General features: G+C 40.3%; 1 protein-coding gene and 1 pseudogene across 8 annotated transcripts in view; both read left to right on the top strand.

The window, feature by feature from the left end:
• The first annotated feature begins 2450 nt into the window (after positions 1-2450).
• Positions 2451-3077, top strand: LOC110328641 (annotated as a pseudogene).
• Positions 3078-7425: 4348 nt separating this feature from the next.
• The window catches only part of Neo1 (neogenin 1), a 159435-nt gene continuing 145849 nt past the window's right edge, over positions 7426-21011 (top strand). For 5 of the 8 annotated variants that reach the window (XM_029542720.1, XM_029542719.1, XM_021207611.2 and 2 more), the window contains exon 1: positions 7427-7928. In XM_029542720.1, the coding sequence (XP_029398580.1) occupies positions 7760-7928 (169 nt within the window). In that variant the 5' untranslated portion in view covers positions 7427-7759. Of the gene's footprint in view, positions 7929-21011 lie in introns of all 8 variants that reach the window. The other 3 variants (XM_029542722.1, XM_029542721.1, XM_021207610.2) reach the window with 1 other exon arrangement.

Genomic DNA, 21011 nt, shown 5'->3' with positions numbered 1-21011 from the left:
CCAACAGCATTTAAAAACACACCTCTCCTAACAAAATGCATTCTAACTTAATGAAGTTTTTCTTCCTATTACAAGTAAACCTCAAGAGGTTGTTGACATTCATGAACAAGAGTAAGTCATCAGATGGCCTTGTTTTCTGACACACTTCCACTTGGTAAGGCTGCCCTTGACCACCTACCTTATCACTAAAGTAGTTTATTTATACTAATAAACTTATAAAACCAATAGGTGGTTTTTAGGTCTTACATTGCTTGATATTCTAAGAGCCCAAGACACTATGGATCACTCATGCACTATGGACCACTCATGCATTCCTGAAATGCCTTCTTCCCTTGATGTCTATGATATCACATGTTCCTGGGGTCTCTCTGTAAATGTTTGCCTATTTCAAGGCTATTTGCATTTGTTCCACACCATCACATGTGTGTGCTATTGTGTTTGTTCCATACCATCACATGTGTGCGCTATTGTGTTTGTACCATTCCATCACATGTGTGTGCTATTGTGTTTGTACCATCAACATGTGTGTGCTATTGTGTTTGTTCCATACCATCACATGTGTGTGCTATTGTGTTTGTACCATCAACATGTTTGTGCTCCTTTAGATGGGTACCACACTATGGTTCTCAGTCATGCTTCAGTTCTAGTCTTCAGGCCTCCTCTTTTCTCCTAAACTCCTCAGTGGTAATCTCAAGCTACTCTCTTGGCATTACCACTTACACTCCAATAAAACACAGAACCCTTCCATCCAACCCTGGTCTACAATCTCTTAGAAAAGGGAGTCATTTTAAGTATCAATTCATTTAGAAGTCCTTCATATTACTGGATGTTTTAAATTACTTTGAGCAAAATGACCTCTCCCTTTCTGAGGGGGATATATAATAGCATAAAATTATTTCATTTACTGATTAAATATAAGCAAACTGAATCAGTAAGAAACACATTAAACATATGTAAGTAATTATTTTAGAGAAACATCATCATACTATAAGCCTTTGAAATTCACTACAAAAAACAATATAATGGCTCTTTAAGCTCTCATCTTTCTTACGCTCTAGCCCTCCTTCTCTCTCTCCCTTCCCCCTTCTCTCCACTTGGCCATGGTCAGCCTCTCTCCCTCTTTCTACCTTCTCTCTTTCTCCCCTGCCTTTCTACAATAAAGCTCTAAAACCATATATATATATATATATATATATATATATATATATATATATATATATATATATATATATATATATATATATATATATATATATATATAGTCACCTTGTTTAATATATATATTATTTAACAAGGTGAATGATGTGGCTTGAAATACAGTCTCCCAGCATTCATATATAAAACAAAAATTTAATAAGGGAGTAGAAATGATGGGTCAGTTGCTATGATAAAGCACCATGACAAAAAGTTGTGTGTGTTTGAGGTCTCTGCAAATGCTATGGCCAGCAGAGTAATAATTCACGTGAGGCAGGAAGGAAATGTGGCTCAACATGACTCCGTAGCTGGTGTTGCTTCAAACGCTTCAAACTTCGAGTATGACATCGGTGGTTCATTTCAGGCTTACATATGTAAGGACAGAACAATTTGGAAAAAAAAGTTTCCTAGTGTAACACCATCCTGCGTGCACAATGAGGTATAATTACACTGAAACTCTCCTCAAAGTACATGTCACTTCCATGAAGATGGGTTCCATAGATAGGCTACATGTGTTACCTTAAGGGCCTAGGGGAGGATCTGGTGTAGTCTCAGTCATACAGATAGTACAGAGGTCATCTGGGCTATAAACCACCTCTGTGTCTGTTTGTGGGAGCCCGGGGGAGGCCCGGCCATACAGATAGTACAGTGGTCACCTAGGCTATTAGCCACCTCCATTCCCAGCCTTCTGGGTGGAAAACTGGTTATATATCTCTTCCTTTGAAGAAACAACCCAGCTTTTGCTTTTTTTTTTTTTTTTTTTTAAACATTCTTGTTTCCCTAGTGCTTATCTGAGTTCAAGGACCTTTGTACTCCAGGCAAAAAGTGATTTATGAAAAAATTTATGTTAGCTTACGGCTCTAGAAGGAGAGTCCTTAGTGACTGGGAAGCCATGGTAACAGGCGGCCAGAGCAAAAAGCTGGGAGATCATTATCTTCAACTGTGAACACTAAACAGAGAGAGAAAACTGGAAGTGGGGCAAGGCTACAAGCACTCACAGTCTATCCTCAGTGGGCTCCTCCTCCATCCAATAAGACATTATGTTCTGTAACTTCCACAAACAGCACCACTAACTGGGAACCAAGTGTTCAACTACTTAAGCCTATGGGGGACATTTCTCATTCAAACCACCACAGACTGGAAAGCTACACTAGAGATGACAGAAGTACTGGGACAGGGAGTTTCGGTATAATTGTCTTAAACGTTGTATCTTCGCTTACTTTCCAGTTTCTGCTTCAGACCCTGCAGCTGCCACGATGTTGATGTCTAAGAAGAATTGGATTGCTATCTATGAACGTGATGGGGGCCAAAAAAAGATGTCCACATGCCCAAACACCCTGAGCTGGCAGATAAGAATGTGCCCAACCTTCATGTAATGAAGGCCACGCAGTCTCTCAAGTCTTACAGTCTCTCAAGTCTTGAGGCTCGAGGCTACATGAAGGAGCAGTTTGCTTGGAGACATTTCTTTTTGTACCTTAAGAATGAGAGCATCCAACTGGGCGTGGTGGCTCACGCCTTTAATCCCAGCACTTGGGAGGCAGAGGCAGGCAGATTTCTGAGTTCAAGGCCAGCCTGGTCTACAGAGTTAGTACCAGGACAGCCAGGGCTACACAGAGAAACCCTGTCTCGAAAAACAAAAAACCAACCAACCAAACAAACAAAAAAGAATGAGAGCAGTTGTCCTGAGACTGGCAGGCCTCTGCCCAAAAGTTCAGAGGGTGAGCACCCTTTAAGATTCACAAGAGGAGAGGCAGATAGAGAGAGACACCTACAGAAGGAGTGCTGTGCCCCCTGGAAAGCTGAGGCTGGGGCTAGCTCAGCAACTGAATTCCAGTTTAGAGGCAGCTTTGGTTGGTCGCAGACGTGGTCAGCCACCTCAGTGAAGTTGGAGATTATATTGTATTGAATAGACTTTAAAGAAAAACAACAAAAAAGGCTGTATCTTCATAATATTTACACAAAATAAGTATTTGAGTATAAGTAATACACTATTATGGTAGAACCCTGATAATTTAGTCTATAACTGTTTATATATGTAGATTGGCTACAAAATCTTGTTGGAACAGATTTTAACTGGAAAAATGGGACTACCCTAAAAATCCAGTATTCAGTGGTATTTGCTAATGACTCATCTCTACAGCTCTATCTTCCTGTTAAACTCCAGACCCATGTAACTATTTACTGATATTTCTATTTGAACATCCAATGGATACTTTAACTCCAACGTACCTACCATTAAAATTCGCCCTTGTCAACCTATTTGGTTCTCTCAGCCATTGCCTCTGTATTTATTCAACTGCCCAAGCTAAAACTCAAGTCACCAATATCTCCTCTCCCATGACACCTATTATTTATCTGTCTGTCTGTTTATCTCTCCTAAACCCTCTTCTCTGTTGGAAGTCTCTTAATTCCCTCTACTTGACTGCAGGCCACCATCATCTGCTCCCCACAGTAGTATAATAAAACCTGAATTGATTTTTCTTCTTTTTTGTCTCCTTTCAGCTTAAACCTCAAGAAGTAGCCTGAGTGATTCCTCTAAAATGCAAACTTGAGACCAGTTTCTGCAGCAGAGTGCTAACCAATCCTCAGGCATCCACTTCTCCCAGCCCCCACTAAGTGAAATGAGATGTTGTTACTATGTTTCCCCATATGCCTTATCTTTCCTCAGTATGCATAACAGCCTTCAAATTTCTTTGCTATTATTGTTATCTTCTCTGCTAAACTGCAAACTCTTGTCAACCAGGCTCATCACTGTGTTCGCTTAATACAGGGCAGGGCCTGAGACACTTATAAATGTCCTTTATAAGTGCTTTATAAATGTTAAGTGAACAAATCAATAATTTTGTCGTCCCAGCACTTATCACCATACTTGGCAAAACAGGTATTTGTGTTTAGTTCGGTGATTTATTTTTTTATGGGCACAGGTGCTTATGGTTGTGTCTGTGTACCTGTGAACTTATAAAGTCAAGTTTTCAATAAAAAAAAAAAAAGCAGGTCTTAGTATTTGTTAATGGTTCTTGGACTAAAGATAAGTGATTGACTAAATCACATGTAATAACCAAATTAATACTGCGTTGCTTTGTCCTTAAGAAGTACCTATCAGTTGGAGAAGGGACTGAAGGAGCTGAGGGGGTTTGCAGCCCCATGGGGGGAGCAACAGTGTCAACAGGCCAGACCCCCCCTCCCCGGGAGCTCCCAGGGACTGGACCAACCAAAGAGTACACATGGAGGGACCCATGGCTCAGTTCGCATATGTGGCAGAGGATGACCTTGTTGGACATCAATGGGAGGAGCAACCCTTGGGCCTGAGGGTGCGCAAATGCGGGAGTGGGTAGGTGGGTGGGGGAGCACCCTAGAGGCAGGAGGAGGGGAATGGGATAGGGGGTTTCTGAAAGGGAGACCTGGAAAGGGGCAACATTTGAAATGTAAATAAAGAAAATATCCAATAAAAAGACAAGAATGTCAGTGGAAAAAATAAGTACCTATCTTTCATAATTAAAATTAATCAGAGATAGCTCCCTAGAACAGGTGGCCTTTGAAAGAGAAAAGGTGAGAAAAAAATTCTTACCTAGAGGAAAGTAAAGGGCAAATGTAAAAATATCAACGTCTGTGCAGAAGTTAATCCTGTTCTGAAGACATGGGAGAAATCCTAGCTGAAATGTGCTATGTTCTCTCTTGGGCTTAGCTATTCAGGGGCTAGCTCTCTTCTCAGACACGGAGATGTAGCCAGGGAATGAGCTGCAGATTTTTGTTACTGGAGGTAATTAAAGCACTGAACTCTTGCCTTCCTAATGCTGAAAAATAATCCTTCTACTTCAGTGAGTAAGATTCCTACCAAGTTTTCAATTCATAGGATTTAAGTTTTCATTTAATTTTTATATCAAAACATACTTAGAGTGCATTTCACAAGAATATTTGGTCTAGTTATTTTTGGCCCGCACTTTGGTAACTTACACTCCCATACAATGGCAACTCTGTTTTTTTTTTTTTTTTTTTTTTGCTCTACAGTTTCTTTGTGCACTATTCCTTGAAAATGGGCCTCATTTTCTAACTTTGCTGAAAAGAAAAAAAAAAAAGTTAATTTCAGCAACAGCTTCATATCTCTTCATAGATTTATAGCTTAGACTTTCATAAAAATATTTTGTTAAGAAGCATAGATGTGGACTTAGGTATTTGTTGAAAATTTTGTTAAGAGGTGAAGACCCTTTTCTCAGATGTCTTACTAAACAAGGGGCAGGTTAATGACTCAGAATGATTCTATGAAAGTGCTGTCAACGATGACATTAACATTGAAGTGAAGTATAGGATCTGATGTATGAGCCTGGGCTACTTTATAGTCTGACTTGCCAATTGATTTAGAATCTGCACCTTTTTTTTTTAGTCTCTAGCTCATCTATTAGTGGTTTATTATAGAGTGGCTTTTATGAAAATTTCGATTTAATCACAAGTCAGAAATATATGATTTAGTCATTCTATTTTACAGAAAGTGCTTTAAACTTTTTAATATAAACTCAATATATACAGTAGGCTGATAAATTAATGAGATGGTTCACAGAAGTCATACATGAAAATCAGTGTGCTATTTTATTAGCTATAACTCTTATTTTTTTCAAGATTGGAGATAAATGTAAGCTTCATTTTATAAGTCACATTATACATAATTTTAATATAATGAAAAAGTCCCTCTGTCTTAGATAGCCCAAAATTAACATTTGCAAGGCAATTTATAGTTTCCAAAGAGCTTCTCTCATCAATTATCTCAGAAAACTGAATAACGATGTGATTATTAAAGGTTAATTAAGCAAATACTTGTGAAGTAATTGGGAGGTAATCTATTTCTAATTTAACAGGTCATCAGGGGTATTTAGGAAATATTTTTTTCTGGTTAATAACTCTAACCAAAACAAGATATTTAAATGGTTTCCCTAGTGGAAAACAATAAGCTGGTGTTTGCTCTTTTAAACCAATTGTTTCAAAGAGCCAGGGGAAGGGAGGGCTCCTAATTTCACTGTTTTAATCAGGTTTCTGAGCTCTTCATTCCCCAAGTCAATCCATGGCTTATTTTGGAACTTCGGAATAAAATAAAATAAAATATCAAGTGACTAGAGAAGGCACGGTGTGTGTGTTAGAAAAAGAATTATCTTTTTTGCTGAACACAACACATCTTGGATATTGACTATACGCAGAAGGGCAAATAAAAATTCAACTCCTATCAACAACCCAACATGACTAAGTGAAGAACCAGCATAGAACAGTATGGGCACTCTCGCCAGCAGACTCCAGACTGCTTTCTCCTAACTTTGGGTAGCTGGATCCTCAGTAGTACTAGGCGGTTGAAAAACCAATTCCCGCGTGCTCCGCGTTTACTGTCTCGAGAGACACTTTGGATCTCAAGTACAAAACTGCAAAGTGACTATCCAGGGCCTAGGTAAAAGGCTGCAGTGACTGCGGAGAATTAGCCCCGGGGAGATTGAGTCACGGGGTTGGGTCCTGGCCTGGGCACGCGATGGAGTGGACTCCCCGCACCTTTGTCTGAGTCGGGGCCGAGAGTGTCCCAGTGGGGACGCGGGGCACCACGGTCCCGGCGGGTCGGGTACCGCCCGAGAGGAAGCCAGAGGTCGTCGCAGTGCGGTCGGCCCCCTCCCACGGGAACCGCGCCAGGTCCCCAGCAAGAGCCGGGCGGCCTGCTATTGTTTTTGGCGAGCACATAAATCCGTGCGACGACCCTGTGCGAACCCAGGTTTCCTCCCGGAGGCCATTCGGTTTCCTCCGAGGCCCTATATAGAGGCCCGGGGCAGGGAGGTGCGCGCAGGCTCGCGGCCTCCGTGAGCAGTTCGGGCGTCCGTGCGGCTCTGCCTCAGGTCTCCGTAGCCTTTGAAGCCGTCCGCGGAGGTGAGGGGAAATCTCTCCCGCGGGTTAGGAGCGGGAGGCGGGAGGCGAAGGAGGCGGATCGCTTCTCCGGGGTTTCCCTGACGCCAGCAGCAGCAGCAGCAGCAGCAGCGCCCGGCGCGCGCGCCCCGCGCCCGTGCCCGGCTCCGGAGAGCCAGAGGGGGGAGGGGAGCGGGCCCGCCGCCTGCCCCTGCGCCAGCTCGGCTCCACCGCCGCGGCTGCCCGGGAAGCGACCGCCGGGATTGGAGCCCGGGAGGCCGCGGGGTGCGAAGAGGGTGCTCGTGGGGAGGGAGGCGCGCGTGCGCGACTGTGAGCGTGCGCGGCACGGCGCGCTCCGGCGCCCGCCCCCCACCCCGCGGTCTCCGCCCCCCTCGCTCTACCGTGAGGAGCCCGAGTCGGCGGCGGGTGGCGGCGCCTGGAACCTGGAGAGACCGAGCCACCCCCCGGCTCTCGGCCGGAATGTACTGACTCTCCTCTGCTCTCCTCCCCGCCCCGCTGCAGGAGGGAGGCGCCCGGAGTCTTTCACCCGGGCGCGAGAGGGGGCCGCGCGGGCCGGGCCGGGCCGGGCTGGAGCCGAGCCCTGCGGCGCAGAGACCGGCTGAGGCGCGCTGAGGGAAGGGCGCGAGCGCTCCGCGGCGCTATCGCCGCCGCCGCCGCCGCCGCTCGTGGGGTAGAGATGGCGGCGGAGCGCGAAGCCGGGCGACTCCTCTGCACCTCCTCCTCCCGGCGCTGCTGCCCGCCACCGCCGCCGCCGCCGCTGCTGCTGCTGCTGCTGCTGCTGCTGCTCGGGCACCCGGCGTCCGGCGCCGCGGCCGCGAAGAGCAGCTCCCCGTCGCAGTCCGCAGGTAAGCCGGGCCGGGCCCGGGACGCCGTGGGGGCTGGGGCGGGGCACCGGCTCCCGCGGCCGCCGCGGTGGGTTTTTGTTGTTGTTTAGGATCCAGAGGGGAACGTGCGGGAACTTCTCCGCCTCGGCTCCCGTTGCTGGAGAGAAAAGGGTCTCGCGTGGCTGAAAGCGGAGCAGGCAGGAGGGAATCCTACCGGGGGAGGGGCGCCTCCGGGATCCGGGCCGGAGCTCTGGGGTCCAGTTCTGCGCTTTGTACCGGGAGGCAGGTTCACCCCTCGCCTCTTTCCCCTCCCCCAGGCTCATCCCACTTGTAAGAGTGGGACATTCTTGTGCTCACACAAGCACCAGTAGAGGCCACTACACACCTCATTAGATAAACAATCGTACGGCCAATTCATTAATTTTCAGGAAGGGATGGAGGAGGGGGCTTGAATTCATTCTCCTCACCCTCCATCTCCCTCGGCCATGGGTTGCCCAGCTTCTGAAGTCCAGGGAAGCGCTGTCGGATCTCGAGGGACTCTTGGCTCAGTGATTGGAGCCCGAGTCTTCGGGAGAGGGGGTGCTAAGGGGCATACTAGCCCCCTCATGATCAGATCAGCGGTGTTGACTTAGCCTTGTGGACGCCTTGGAGAGCGGCTCCAAGTGATTCTGTGAAGTAGTGCCTCTTTACTAGGGATTTAACTATATTTCTATGTAACCCACTCTCAACTTCTGAAAAATTTCAAGCATCGGATTTTCAAGGATTTGTCTAATTGTCTCTAAGTGGCTGTATATGTATACACACATATATGTATATATATTCATCTTTTTTTTCTGTGTGTTTCATGCATTCCTGGAATCACCTGCATTCTTACTTATTTAAGGGTGCCAATTGACACATCGCCAAGCCTCTGATAGCTGAGGAGCAGGACTCAGCACTTGAAGAGCAAATTGACATGTGCTTTGCTAACCTTGTTTGCCTAAGGTGGTGTGCCATACAACTTGACAAAACTTTCACTCAGACGAGATTTAAATTTTTAAACATGAAGGTCACCTGATCAGACACAATGGCAACTTGTAATTGCTAAACCAAAACTTGTTTCCCTCTGATTGTTATTAAATCATTAAAATCACTTCAAAATGTGATTTGCAGATAAAGTTTGGAATTTTGCATTTTGTGTGTATGTGTATAGAGCTCACAACTTGCCAGTGTTAACAGTTTTAAACCTACACTAGTATATATTATTTAAACTGCTAAACAATAGTGTTAATGTTCAGTTAGGATCATTGATGTGATATGCATTTGTACATTTATCTTGTATAAAGTTTTGGGCACAGTTTTCAGACCTTCAGTGTAAGTACCTGAAGAGTTTCTTTTCATAGGAATGGGCAAGAGAAATGTATAGATTTTGGAAAACAAGTTTCTCTTTCTTTTTATTAATTTCTTATGAAAATTTATATACAGCTGATTGTATGTGTATTTGAGGTCATAGCTGGAGTTTGTGTTTAAAGTTTTGCCAGTGACTTTTTAAAGTTAAAAAAAAGCTTAAACAATGCTAGAATTTAGAAATTTGTTTTACATTTTATTAATCAGTTTGTCTGTCTATCTATCTATCTATTGTGCATGTGTGTTTGTGCCAGTGCCAATTTAGACATTTGTTTTACATTTTATTAATCAGTTTGTCTATCTATCTATCTATCTATCTATCTATCTATCTATCTATCTATCTATCTGTTGTGCATGTGTGTTTGTGCCAGTGCCATGCATGCTGTGTGATAGTCAGAGGACATCTTCAGAGGAGTCACTTCTCTTTCCAGCCTGTGGGTTCCAGGTAATGAACTCAGTTCCTCAGGCTTGGAGGCCCATTAAAGCAGTCACTTAGAAAGGGATCTTAACATCTATTTTAGCATGAATTCAATCAGTGGGTTTTTATTTTGCAATGATGAGATGGGGTCCATTTGCTCTCTGCCTTTATGGAGTTGGCAGTCCAGCATGTAGGTAGGGACAATAGCTGCTCAGCTAGAATTACATAGATAAGTGATTGTGATAAGCACTGCAAAAGAGGTTTTGAGGAAGTGTGTGCTGGCGTGATTTACCTAGTCAGTGCCAGGGTTTCTCAGATCTGAGATGGTGATGGGTAGAGGTTAGTTTGAAGGCTCATGGTTAATTAGTAGTGGATAGAGTCTAGAGCACAGGTCTGATTCTCCCTCATAGGCCTTTTTATTTTCATTCCAAAATATGTTCTGTTAACCCCTCTGTCTCATTATAAAAATGAAGAAAAAAAAAAAATCACTGCAGTGAGCAGGGACTGATCTGTTCTGTCCTGAGCTGTGGAAGAGATCAGGGGATGGAGAGCTGAGTCAGCAGTCTTGGATCAAGCTGTCTGTAAATCAGGTATCATTGGTTAGTATTTTATTTGTTTGCTTATTTTGAAGACGGATAGACTTGACATGTTTTATTTTTTTATTATTTTGGTAGGAGAGAGATGATATTCAATAGTAAGAGAAAACTAGATGTGTGGGAACAGAACAAATGAGTGTTCTACCCTCTTAGGATAGACATATGGATACGTGGAGGAAAAATCAAATGAGATTATGGTAGAAGGTGGTTAGCAGTGGTGGAGGATGGGAAATGAGTAAGCACACAGTCAGGCTTTAGGAAAGGGGAGGGCTGGTCACTGAACAGCTTTGTAGTGATCCTTGGGGGGAGACAAACTGACTGAGCACCCTGTGAATTGCAAATGCTCTCAGTTGACATTCTGACAGGCATTTACTTGACTTGACTCATTACCTCATAAGGTGGTCTGTTTCTGTTTTTAATAATGTCTGCTAGAAAACCTTGCTTCACGTTTAGAGTAATATTCAGTGTCCCACTCTTGAGTTTTATCTCTTCCCTCGCCTTTATCAGCATCATAATGTATCGCTCACCATAGTGCTTGCTTTCCCCATGGGTTCTGCTTGTGTTTTTCACAGCTTCTTTTACTCACTTAAATACTGATTTCTAATGTTTGTCTCATTCTTTCCTGTCTTTTGACTCTCCTGGTCCTCTCGTCTCCACTTGATAGCTTCGTTATGCAGGTCCAAAGGCAGACTCACACTTGCTCCTCTTCCTCCATCCCTTTTCTCAGTGTCAGTGAACCAATCCCTGGCCAGGTCTCTGACATTGTTAGAATGATTGCATGGATTTGTCTTGTAACACCTGCTGTAGCCATCGTTGTCCACGTGCTCTCCTGAATTAAGATCTAGAAGACCTTACTCTGATCTTCACCTCCTAGGGATTCCTTCTGTCTGTACCTTTTTATCTTTATCCACACCTGAACTAGCAATAGCAGCAGTGCAGTAAATCTCTTTGCCTCAACTGTTATCCTCTAGGTGTGTCTTCCTTTTGGAGTAATACTTCTTTCTGAGCAGTGTTTCTAAGGGTGGAACTCCCACTGAAAATGTCTTATTAATAAGTATTCCATAGTTTCTTATTCTAAAAATCCTTGGGATGGAGATTGTGAGATCCTGTGCGTTCATTAGCACTCCCCACCAATCCCAGTTTAAATTAGTCTCCTCTGATCACTCTTATGTGTACCCTTTGTTCTCGTACTCCAGATTAATTGCAGAGCTTTCTGCCTTCAGGCTTTTGCACATGCTGTTCTTTTTTTTTTTCCGTTAAAGCTACATCCTACTTCTTTAACTCCTATCTTATCGGAAACTTTTTTTCTATTGGCTTCTCCCCCAGAGAGTTAATGGTTGCTGTTCTCCTTGTTCCTGCGGCTTTTAAAATACTTTTCATTTTATATTACGTATTTTCTTGTCACCTTTGATTGTCTTAACCTCTGGAGGATTGGCACTTGACTGACTTGTCTTGATATCTGTGGTATATCTGAAGCATAGATTAGACTAGTTGTGCTAGTTAGTTTGTTGTTAACTTGACATAAGCTAGAGTCATCTGGAAAGACAAAAACCTCAGTTGAGAAAAATGCTTCTAATAGATTGGCCTGTAGGCAAGTGTGTGTGTGTGTGTGTGTGTGTGTGTGTCACATTTTCTCATATAAGAAAGCTGTCTGAGTAAGCCATGAGGAGCAAGCCAGTAAGCAGCATGCCTCCATAAGCTTTAGTTCCTGACTCTAGGTTCCTGCTTTGAGTTCATGCCCTGACTTCCCTAAGTGATAGATTATGACCTGGAAATTGTAAGATGAAGTTAATCCTTTTCTCCCAAGTTGCTTTTGGTCGTGGTGCTTATCACAGTAATGGAAACAACTAGGATGCTAGATGACCAGTAAAGGCTTGTTGAGTTTTGTCTGGCTATTTTTGAACTGCTGGGCCATAGAACATGATTCCTTTATATGTTTGGTGACAGATTCATGTGTAGGATATGCATGTGTGACAGTTGTTCTGTTCTCTCCCCATCCCTCTTCAGCCACTCTTCACAGGTTTTCTGACCCTTTATGAACTTGATCATTCTCTTAAGTATCCTACCATTTTAGTATTTGTGAGTTTTGTCATTTGTAGGATAATTGACTTTTCCTGAGTTGTATAGAAAAGAAGTCATATATTTTTGGGGTGAATGCACATAAGAGATAAGAAATGTGCTCCTTAGCAAATTGTCTGAAAATTAATACATCATGTGGGATGAAGAAAGGACTTTCATGTGAAGGCAAGGAATGGGAGTATGACTCATGGTTCTACAGCTATAAGTATATCTATAAATTGGGGGCCACAGGCAGGCAAGAACAGTACCTTTCCTACCTAAATAGATTGCCAGGAAAATGAGATGTAAGGTTGCTTATAAACTCTATTATATGTGTGTAGAATAGATTTAATATTTCTTGTTTAGGTTTAGAAATGAAAGTGTGATTTAGTTTTTACTTTGTAAGATTTTATTTGTGTATGTGTTTGTGAGGGGGAATGGGGAGAAGGGGAAAGGAGGGAGAGTATGTGTAGAGGACAGAAGAATACATTGGGTTGCTCAGTGTAGGTGCTGGGAATCAAATTGGGTCCTACAGGAGAGCAGTACTTGCTCTTAATTGTAGAGCTGTCTTTCTAGTCCTCTCCCAAGTTTTTCATTTGTCTCAATTGATTATTGTTAGTTTTGCCTTTTATATTTTCTCTATATTAAGAAACATATTGGGGGCTGCATCAATGTATCTCTTTTATGAAGGCTCTGTGTAATAGTCTTTTCCCCCAGATAAGTGATTTACATTTAGTGAGTATGGATACAATACTACAGTGCACCCATACCAGGAGAACAGTAGGGGCGCTGCCCAGAGGTGCTGTATCAGTCAGAGAGCTGGTGAGCTGAGTTTGATTTAGTTGGGAACACTGTCAAGTGAAATATGATTATAAAATGGAGGCCAAATTTTGGATTAATTTACAAGAAAGTACTTTCATCAAAAACATTTGTTTATGAGACCAAGAAAACTCAGACTCTCTAGCATAAAATTGTTGCTTTGTAGTTGCTGCCTACTATATGACTCATTCTTTTACATCATGACTGCGAGCTATGTATAACTTTAAATGTTTTCCCTAAATTTAATGTGTTTTTTTTGCCACATTATCTTTAAACCATTTTATTTTTAAAACTTATTTTAAAAATACATGTTAGTTTGCATTTAACTGTATAGAATTGTAAATTTAATTAATCTCATTTTTTTAAACCATGAGTAGCAATTTTAAATATTTTGTTTCCTGTATATGTATATAGTTTTCTTTTTTAGTCATAAGCAGAATTATATAATTATTTTCAGCATATATTTTTTAGTCTTACTATTGGAGATCTTTCCTATCAGTGCATATAGATTTTCTCATAACTGTTATTTGAGATATCTGTGTATTTTGGAAAATGAGTATAATACTTATAGTGGCCAATAAAAGTGTTACTTATAGAACAGTCAAAGGGTTTGAGGCTGTGTACCATTCTCTTCTATCTGCATTTTTTTGTATTGAGTGTAAGAGTAATGTTATTGTACACCATGTAAAGACTCTCCTTGTATTATTCAAATGCTGGTTTCTCTGCCTATGCTGATTTCTATGTCCGGTTGCAATCGAACATGGCATTGTAATGTTTTTTTCTAAGAGTCTTCATGTTGTATAAATATTGCTCCCCATTTTGTCAATAAAAGCTGATCAGCCAATGACTGAGCAGGGAGAGAATAGGGCTGAGCTTCCGATCCCAGTCAGCCAAGGGGAGGAGAAGGGTGAAAAGAAGAGAGAGGAAGAGGAAGAGGAGAAGGAAGAGGAAGAGAAGAAAGAGGAGGAAGAGAGATTTGCCATGAGGAAAGAGTTGGAGCGGCACCATGAGAACACATCTGAAGCAGAGAGAGCAAGATCATTATGAAAATACAAGTATTATCTTGGGGATTTTGGCTGGGAGGTAGCCAGATCAGCTCAGAGGAATAGAATAGATTATTTGAATTCCCATATATGGGGTCATTGATAAACAGATTGTTTTTGTATATCTATCTGCAAGTCAGGGTTTATGGTTGTTAGTGTTAGTGTGGATGGCACCATTCCTTGACTGGGATCCTGGTCTGTGTAGTAGAAAAGGGAGCTGAGCACCACCATGCACTGTCTCTTCCTTATTATGAACGTTAGGTGGTCAACAGCACCAGAATCTTACCACTCGAATTCTCTGCCATGATGGACTGTGCCTTTGAACTGTGAGCCAAAATAAATCCTTTCTCCAATAAGTTGTTGTATCAGGGTATTTTCTCATGAAACTGGGAAAAGAAAATAAGTCATGATTCCATTCACTGTAGACCACTACTGGTAGATTATGCACTTGAACATCCCACTGCTGGGATGTAGCTGAAGGCCCTGAGTTAAACCTCTACTCACCACATACAAACAAAACAACTAAAACCATTGACTAAAACACTTACAACTTGTCTAAGATGTTTTTTACCTTTAATTGTGCATATTTCATACTAAATTTTTAAAAATTTAGTTGCAGATACCGTAGTCTTTTGTTTTGTCTGTTAGTTGGTTAGGATGCTAGGTTAGTTGGTTAGTATGGAGTGGGTTAATAGATAGTCTAAAGAGTCCTACTGTGTACTTTTACTCTTTGTCTGCAGTATGTAATTGAGCATTGGCTTTATCTCATCTAAATGACTTTTATGTAGTTTTTGTATTTGAAAACTGGTGGTTCCTGGTTTGATGTGAAAATTAACCTTTTGTCATTCTCGAATACTTAATTATATATCTTTTCCTGGTCTAAAGTAAGGTATGATTGGGAAAATCTTTTCATTTCTTATAAATGATTGTATGTGATTTCATTTTATATGTGTAAAAATTAGCTTCAGGGTTGGGATCATGAAACAGAAGTTCAGTGTTAAGTAGTGAAACATTTTAAGTTATAGTATTACCAGAAATAATATTGCTTGAATGAGCAGGTTTTGCTGCCTTTTCTAAAGATGTAGTTTTATATTTTAATTTTTGAGACAGGGTCTCTTTATTTAGCCTAGACTGGCCTTAAGCTTGTGATCTCCTGCCCTGGGCTCCCGAGTGCTGGAATTATGGACATATATGAACCACCATGTCTAGTTTATAGATTTTGTTGTAATGAAATCAGTGTTTGAATAATTTGTCATAAGGAGTCTGGGTAGTCTTCATATAAGGTTGTAAGTTTTAACTTTTCTTTTCTTTTTTATTTTATTTTATTTATTTATTTGTTTTGTTTTTGGTTTTTCGAGACAGGGTTTCTCTATGTAGCCCTGGCTGTCCTGGAACTCACTCTGTAGACCAGGCTGGCCTCGAACTAAGAAATCCGCCTGCCTCTGCCTCCCGAGTGCTGGGAGACCTCCTTTGTTAGTAGCACCAGAACTATATTGAACTCAACCTTTATGCATCTTCATGTAACTAAAGAAGAGGAATAAGGGAGGTTTTGAAGTCCATGCATCATGCAAGTTTCTCAGTCCCAGAGTTCTCCCTTTTGATCATACCTTTATTATAAGCACTTTTAACAGTCAGGATAATCTAGTTCCAAATGCATCGCTGACCAGAAGAGGGTAGGATTGTCTTGGGATGTTCTTGACCACAGGAGAGGTGGTGAGATCCAGTTTTTTTCCTCTGCTGGTCCTTATTCCTCTGACCATGGCATTTATCTTTATGGACAACATTGCTAAACCCGATTGTTAATTGGAATTTTAATTTTTGTGTTTTTAAATTAATTTTAATTAATTTTTTAATTGTTGATTTGGCTCTGTTTGTAAAAATTATAAAAAATTGAATAAATGTATAAAATAAAATGTGAAATCATACTCCAGACCTGTCCTCAGAGGTAATAACTTTTAATAATACAGATTTTACATTATATATGTATAATTAAGTACTTAAGCAATACATCTATGACAAAATGGCAAGTTGGATTATGATGTATGTATTATTTATCAACTTGTTTTAGGACCTCTTTCTACATGGGTGCATTGTATCATAGTTGTTTGATAGCCATGTGGCATTCTGTTAATATAGTCTATTTTGTTAATATAGTCTAATTGGTTAAGTTGTCTTCTGATACCCCCCAATTTCTGATTGTTAACAAATGACATAATGAACCTACTTTTTATAAATGTATATGTTTATGTATATCAAATAATTGTGGAACTATAAGATAGAACATTTATATTAATTTGAAAATCATCTTTGATTATGTATATGTGTGTGTGTATGTATTAATTTTTGGTAGTTATTTGAAAATCATTTGTTTAAAAGTTGATTCTTAGTAACAGATGAGAGTGTCTGTTTCTCCATACCCTTACCCGTAAATGATTCATGTCCAGACTTCATAATTTTTACCAACTTGACAGATGAAAACAGAAGTGTCTCTATGTATCTATTTATTTTGTATGATGTATGTGAATGTTGCCTTCATATGCTGTGGTACTGGTGTGGATGCCAGAGAACAGCCTTAGGTGTTGGTCTTACTTTTCTAGCTTGCCTGGTGCAGGATCCTTTTGTTGTTTGCAGCTGTGTAGCCAGGCAGGATGGCCTGCAAGCCTTTTGAGGTTCTTCTGTTTCTTGTTTTCCATCTTGCCTTAGGAGCACTGGGATTATAGATGTTCATTACTGCACCTCCTGGCTTTCTGTTGGTTTTGAGGATTTAAAGTCAGACCGGCATTCTTGCACAGTGAGAGCTTTACCCATCAACTATCTCCCCAACCCTTGGTTTTGCATTTACTAATAGAATTAGCACCTTCTCAGGTTTTAATTGATGATTTATATTGCTTCTGAGAATTGTCTGGTTTTTGTTTTTGTTTTTTTGTTTTTTGCTTTGTTTTGTTTTCATATTTTCCTCCCCCTCTTTTTTGAGTTTAATGATAGAGCTGTACATATGTTTGTTACAAGGGAAAATGGGGTTTCCTCTTTTGTGTTCTTAGTGTTGCCACCCACCATGATGTGATGTAGTAAAGGGGTTTTTGCTACAGTCAGCACTGATTGTTAGCTAAATGAACTTCTTTATAAGCCACCCAGCTTCAGGTATTTCATTATCATGAAACTAAATGAACTAATACAGAGGGCCAGGGCATAATTTCTATTTTGGATACTTTGAACCTAAAATTTAGGTCAGCACAATGTGTTTGTAACTGTATTGCAGATACTGGAGATCTGGTGAGAGGTATGGGATGGCCATAGGAGGTTTGGTTTTTTTTTTTTTTTTTTTTTTTTTTTTTTTTTGTTTTAGGTTTATTTATTTAATGTGAGTACACTGTAGCTGTCTTCAGACACACCAGAAGAGGGCATCAGATCTCATTACAGATGGTTGTGAGCCACCATGTGGTTGCTGGAAATTGAACTCAGGACCTCTGGAAGAACAGTCAGTGCTTTTAACCTCTGAGCCATCTTGCCAACCCTGGTCCAGGTGTTATTAGATAAAGATGATCATAGTTTATGTCATGAGAATAGATCTGCTTAGAAAGGGGGAAAACAGCATCAGCAACAGAATCCAACCTGGAGTAAATATTTAGGAAATCATCTGTAGTTGGGTTTACAAAGAAAGGAAAATGTGTTATGTTTGCAGCGATACTGGTACCAAAGCGAGATGAGTACCTAGAATAGGAACAGTGTCTCACATAGAGTTTTACTTCACCTACAGATAGTTTTTTTTTTTTTTTTTTGAGAAATATTTGTATAAATAAGTGGAATAGTGCTAAAATAATGTTAGTTCTTTTTGTAAACTCTGTAGTCACATTCTTGGCCCCAGAGTTTGAGTGCTAGGCAAGAAGAGTGAAGGTTACAAGGACTATACTGGTAAATTCTTTACTTTAAATGACAATTATAACAACTTACCACCCACCCTGTTGTGCTGAGGTAAACAATGAGTTGATATATATCCGTGTTTTTGAACCAAGCCTGGTTATCTTAATCGCCCATTAAACATAAACTGTTATTCCTGTTGTTTTGTTGTTCTATACTAGATTGAGAGGTTAGCTAAAAAGACCTGAAAGTTAGATAACCCTGCTGTAGCTTGGTTTATGTTTTTATCTGATGGCTTTGTATAATTAGACTGTTAAGTGAGTGTGTTTGTGATGGGGAGGATAAGCATTTGTTTAGTCTTGGGTGGTCAGCTGGTTCTCAGAATTGGAGCTGAGAGTGAGATGGAGGGTAAGAGCAAGAACAGCAAAATACTACTGAGCAGCAAACTAATCTCCCTCCCTCCCTCCATTCCTTTCTTTCTTTTTATTATTTTTTTGAGACATTGTTTCAGTCAGGCCTGGGATTCTGAACCTGGCATTCCTTCTGCCTCGGTGTTCCCTGTGCTGGGTTTACCAGCATGAGAGAGACACCACACAGGCATATCCACCCTGTGGCCTTGTGACCTAGGATAACATTAGGTTCAAAACAAAAATTGTAAATTTTCTTTAAACATTAATGAGATTTTTGTTGTTGATGGGATTGTTTTTGTTGTCATATTAGTGTTTCTGAAGTGTGAGTTTACAGATGACAGTGTCCTGTTGTAAAGCCAAAAGTTTACACATGCCTATAATCATTTTTGAAGTTTATTTTTATTATAAAAGTGTATCATTTGTTATGTAATGGATAGGTAGTTATTCTGTGAAACCATGGCAATAATCATTAAAGATTGACCTGTTACGTATGTAGGAAAAGAAGTTGGAGATAGTGCTGGTGGCTATTTTTAATACCTGGAGTTTAACCTTCTCCGTGTCCTACTGAATAATAGGGAAAACGGCTTGTTCACTTGGCACTCTCCCTCCTGTCCCCTCCCCCCATGGTTAAGTTTTTATTTCTACTTAAAGTAGATATATGGTATGGCTTCTCTGTAGTTAGTGTATTTTTCTTTCGCATTTGTGAACCTATTTTAAGGTAGGAGAAGTTTTCTTTCATTGCTTGTACTTTAATTTCTTTCTTGAGTTCCAAAGGTAAAGTGTACTCTCCCACCCACCCCCAGTTCTCTATGGTACTTTATTTCTCCTTTTATTGTGTCAGTTTTTGCTTTTTATTTTTGGAGATTTTATTACTAACAGCATACAAATTTGTAATTGTCTCTAGTGAGTAAATACATCATTAGGAAGTTATTAATCTAGTTTTGTCAGTTTTTTTAAAATAAGATTTACTTTTATTTTATGTGTATGAATGTTTTATCTACCTGTAAGTGTACATGCATGCCTAGTGCCTACAGAGACCAGAAGAGGATGCTGAATCTAACTGTAGTTACAGGTAGTTGTGAATCACTATGCAGATGCTGGGAAAGGGACCCTTCCCTCTGCAAGAGCAGCAAGTGCTCTTAATTGCTGAGCTGGCCATCTTTCCAGCTCCTCTAGCTCTGTTTTAGTGTTAAATAATTATATTTATTGTCAAATTTTGTATAGGCTTGGTTTTGCAGTATAAATAGTATATAGTTAAATGTTATTTTTTATTTAATGTAATATTTTACTTTTTATTTAACATATTTTATTTAATGTAATAGTTGATATTTTAGCCTTTATTCTTTCATTTCATTATTTAATAAACCCCTGCTCATTGCATATTCTTTCTGGATCTTCTTCCTTTTATAAAAATTATTTGTGTGTGTACATGTGTGTGTACATTGTGTGTGTGTTGTGTTGTGTTGTGTTGTGTTTTGATGTCTCTTTGCACATACATGTATGTGATGCATATGTGGAAATTACCAGATAACTTTTGTAGTTCTCTCCTTATACTTTCATGTTTACTTTGAGGATCAAATTCAGGTTGCCAGGTTTGCACTGCAAACTCTTTACTAGACTAAGCCATTTCTCCAGCCTCCTCTTCCTCCTTTTCTACCTCTTCCTCTTTCTTCTCCTCCTCCTCTTCCTCTTCCTCTTCACCTCCTCCCCCTTCTTCTTGATCACTTTTAGTCACTTTTCTCTCTTGTAACTACCAGCTGTTACTCTTTTACTGTTTATTTCAAAGGTTCCAAAAACATCTTCAACTCATACTGAACATAATTTCTTAGACAGTGAAAACTCTTTATAATGATTTGCAGTTGTTATTTTGTATATTTTAGTTTTTTATATTGCATTTAATAATACATCACTATTATTAAATAAATCATCATTTATTTAGATTTACTTATATGCTTTTCTCTTTTTTTTTCTACATGTCTGGGCTTCTATCTGGGATTATTTCCTGGAGAATATCCTGTAGTATTTAGTTAGATCTGCTGGAGATGGAGTCTCTTAGCTTTTGTCTTAAAATACTTGTATTATAATTTAATTCTTTATGTTGGTAGAGATTGGATCGTTGTGTTTTCTTTTTCTTTTTCCTTTTTTTCCTTCCATCATTAAAGTATGCCGTTTCGTTGTTTGCCGGACTTCATCTTTCTGTTGAGAAGTCAGGTATGTGTAGTTTTTCCTCCTGGATAATAGGCTTACTCTCCCTCTATCAGCCTCCCTTAAGATTTGCCCCTTAATGTGACTGCCAGAAATTTGACTCTGAGATTTCTAGTTGTGGTGTTCTTTGCATTTATGTGTTGCTGGACTTCTGGAAGCTGTAAGATGACCGCTTTTATCATCTGTGCAAAGTTTCTGGCAGATCTCTTCAAATACTCTGTCTCATTGGAATTAGTTCTTTTCTGTTTTTTTTTTTTTTTTTTTTTTTTTTTTTTTTAATTTTAATCTCTGACAAGTTCAGAACAGCTCTA

Source organism: Mus pahari, chromosome 10 (assembly GCF_900095145.1).
Source record: "Mus pahari chromosome 10, PAHARI_EIJ_v1.1, whole genome shotgun sequence".
Classification (NCBI taxonomy): Eukaryota; Metazoa; Chordata; class Mammalia; order Rodentia; family Muridae; genus Mus; species Mus pahari.
The sequence above is the reverse complement of the archived record's forward strand: the minus strand, read 5'-3'. Positions and strand labels throughout refer to the sequence as shown.